A 2,074-nucleotide genomic window follows, 5' to 3' on the forward strand; every position below is an offset into this window, starting at 1 on the left:
AGGAACCGGTCTCCACATGGGATCCGAACCCTCGGTGGGAGCGCCGCCACGCTCCCAAGTGCCGCACTCTCCAGTGTGCCACCAGGCCGGCCCTTAACTACCCTTCTTACTACTCTGGGCCATTTGTTGTAAATGCTGCATGAAGGGACGTACGCGTGGTCTTCAGAAAGTTCACAGAAAGATTTGTATTATCTTTTAATTCTGTTTTTCCACAAACCTTTTGAAGTGCCCTCGTACTTGAAAGCCCCTTGTGTCTTGCACATTTGGATGCGGGTGTCGCCACCAGCTGTGACTGTTGGTGGCAGAAGTCTGTGAGGTGTGTGGAGCTGCAGCTCTCCAACCCGGCTCTGGGAGTCCACCCACCCCTGCCCTGTAGAGGTTGTAGCAGGGCCTCATGCGGTTTCTCCTTCTCCCACAGTGCTGGCCACTGTCCACATGAAGAGTATAAAGAAAGAAACTTACCAAGAGCTCTCTTCAGTTCAGGTAAGGATATTTCAGAGGTGGAGACATTTGGATTCTTGCCCAGACTTTGCCCATTCTTGCTACAGACTTTGTAGCTCATTTGTTGGGGAAATTCTCAGCAGCGATTAGCTCAGTTAGTAGGATCTGTTGTGCCTGTTCTAGGTGGGTTTAGGTTCAACTAAATCCAGTTCACACACCCACGGTATGTGGCCCGTAGCCCTTGGCTTTGGAGAGGTCATTGTCGCTTGTTTCCAATGGGTGTCTTATACTTGATCAAGAGAGAAAAGAACATCAGAGAAACACAATTCTTGGGGCAGATGTCACAATATTAACTGAATATAGTGAGAAAGCAGAGCTTTTGAGCCCCTGTTTTGTCTTCGTGTTTTTATCAAAGAGAATCCTCTCCAAACTGGACAAGGTAGATCTTGCATAGTTAAGGGGAACTAAAAGTAGAGGTCAGAGGTTTCAAATTTTGGTGAGAATGTGCACTTCTTTAGAGTGTTTACCTGGAGACACGTTTGGCCCTAGGCTCTGAGTGTGTATTAGCGATCAGACAGATGTGGTCTGTGATCTTGTAGAGGCCACAATTAAGTGTGTTCACTGCACATGGGGCTCTGTTGCTGCCTTTGTTCTTACTGATACTCTCCTGAGAAGAGATAGAGAAGTTGTGCTTATGGGTGGTCCAGATGAGAGAATGCTGGGGTGGGGTGGGGTCTTCTGTGTCTCAGCTGGCTGAAATCAGCAGGGAGCAATTGTACGGTCCCTGAGTTAAAATTACCAACAAAGCAACAGCAGTAAAGCTAGAGGGTCACATTGCAGAAGGAACAGGTCCAGATTGATAGTGCTTCGTGTGAAAGAGGTTTGGAAGTTAGTTGACCACCTGCTCCACCTGAATCAGACCTGCAACACTCCTGCCAGTAGCTTTGAAAACTTGGGTTTTATTGATAGAAATGACATTATCACATTTCTCCATACTGGTAAGAACACATTTGAAGTACATATTTTTTGTTTTTCTGCTCATCCATCATGTCTTAGAAGGTATTATAATACAGTGGAATACTTCCAGGAACTACGGTTTGGTGCTTACGTAAAGATAAACTGGGAGTAAGTCTCACACTGAAGATAGGACTCATTTGTGGGCATCTTCAAAACTTTGGAATATTTTCATGTGAAAGGGAAATTGTTTTAGTATAAGAGATCAGAATTAATTTCAGATAGTAAAAACTAGTAAGAAAACATATATCGACTCATTATAAAAGTTTTAATTTCTAACAATCTGAACTCTCCCAAAATGAAAGGGACTGCCTTGTGTGTCAGTGAATTCCTCATCACACAATGATGCAGGTGGCTGCAAAGTGCCTGTGCCTGGTCCTGTATTTAGAGATGGCAGTGCCTATGTGATATGAGAAGTGAAATGCTAAAGAAGCTAAAATAAAAAGTCCTTTCTAAGGTAAGAGTCGGTCAGTCTTAGCCAGTTCGGGCAGCTACCACAAAACGCCATAAACTGAGTGGCTCATAAACAACAGTCATTTATTCCTCACAGTTCTGGACACTGGAAGTCCATGATCAAGGTGCTGGCAGACTTGGTATCTGGCAAGGGCCCATTTTCTGG

At 44.7% G+C, this 2,074-nt stretch overlaps 1 protein-coding gene across 1 annotated transcript in view; it reads left to right on the top strand.

Moving 5' to 3' along the window:
* GLB1L3 (galactosidase, beta 1-like 3) overlaps positions 1–2,074 on the top strand; it is a 43,742-nt gene that overhangs the window by 33,230 nt on the left and 8,438 nt on the right. Inside the window, 1 exon segment of the mRNA XM_008567139.1 lies at positions 419–483. Within this exon segment, the coding sequence (XP_008565361.1) occupies positions 419–483 (65 nt within the window).

Source organism: Galeopterus variegatus, unplaced genomic scaffold, assembly GCF_000696425.1.
Source record: "Galeopterus variegatus unplaced genomic scaffold, G_variegatus-3.0.2 Scaffold295, whole genome shotgun sequence".
NCBI lineage: Eukaryota > Metazoa > Chordata > Mammalia > Dermoptera > Cynocephalidae > Galeopterus > Galeopterus variegatus.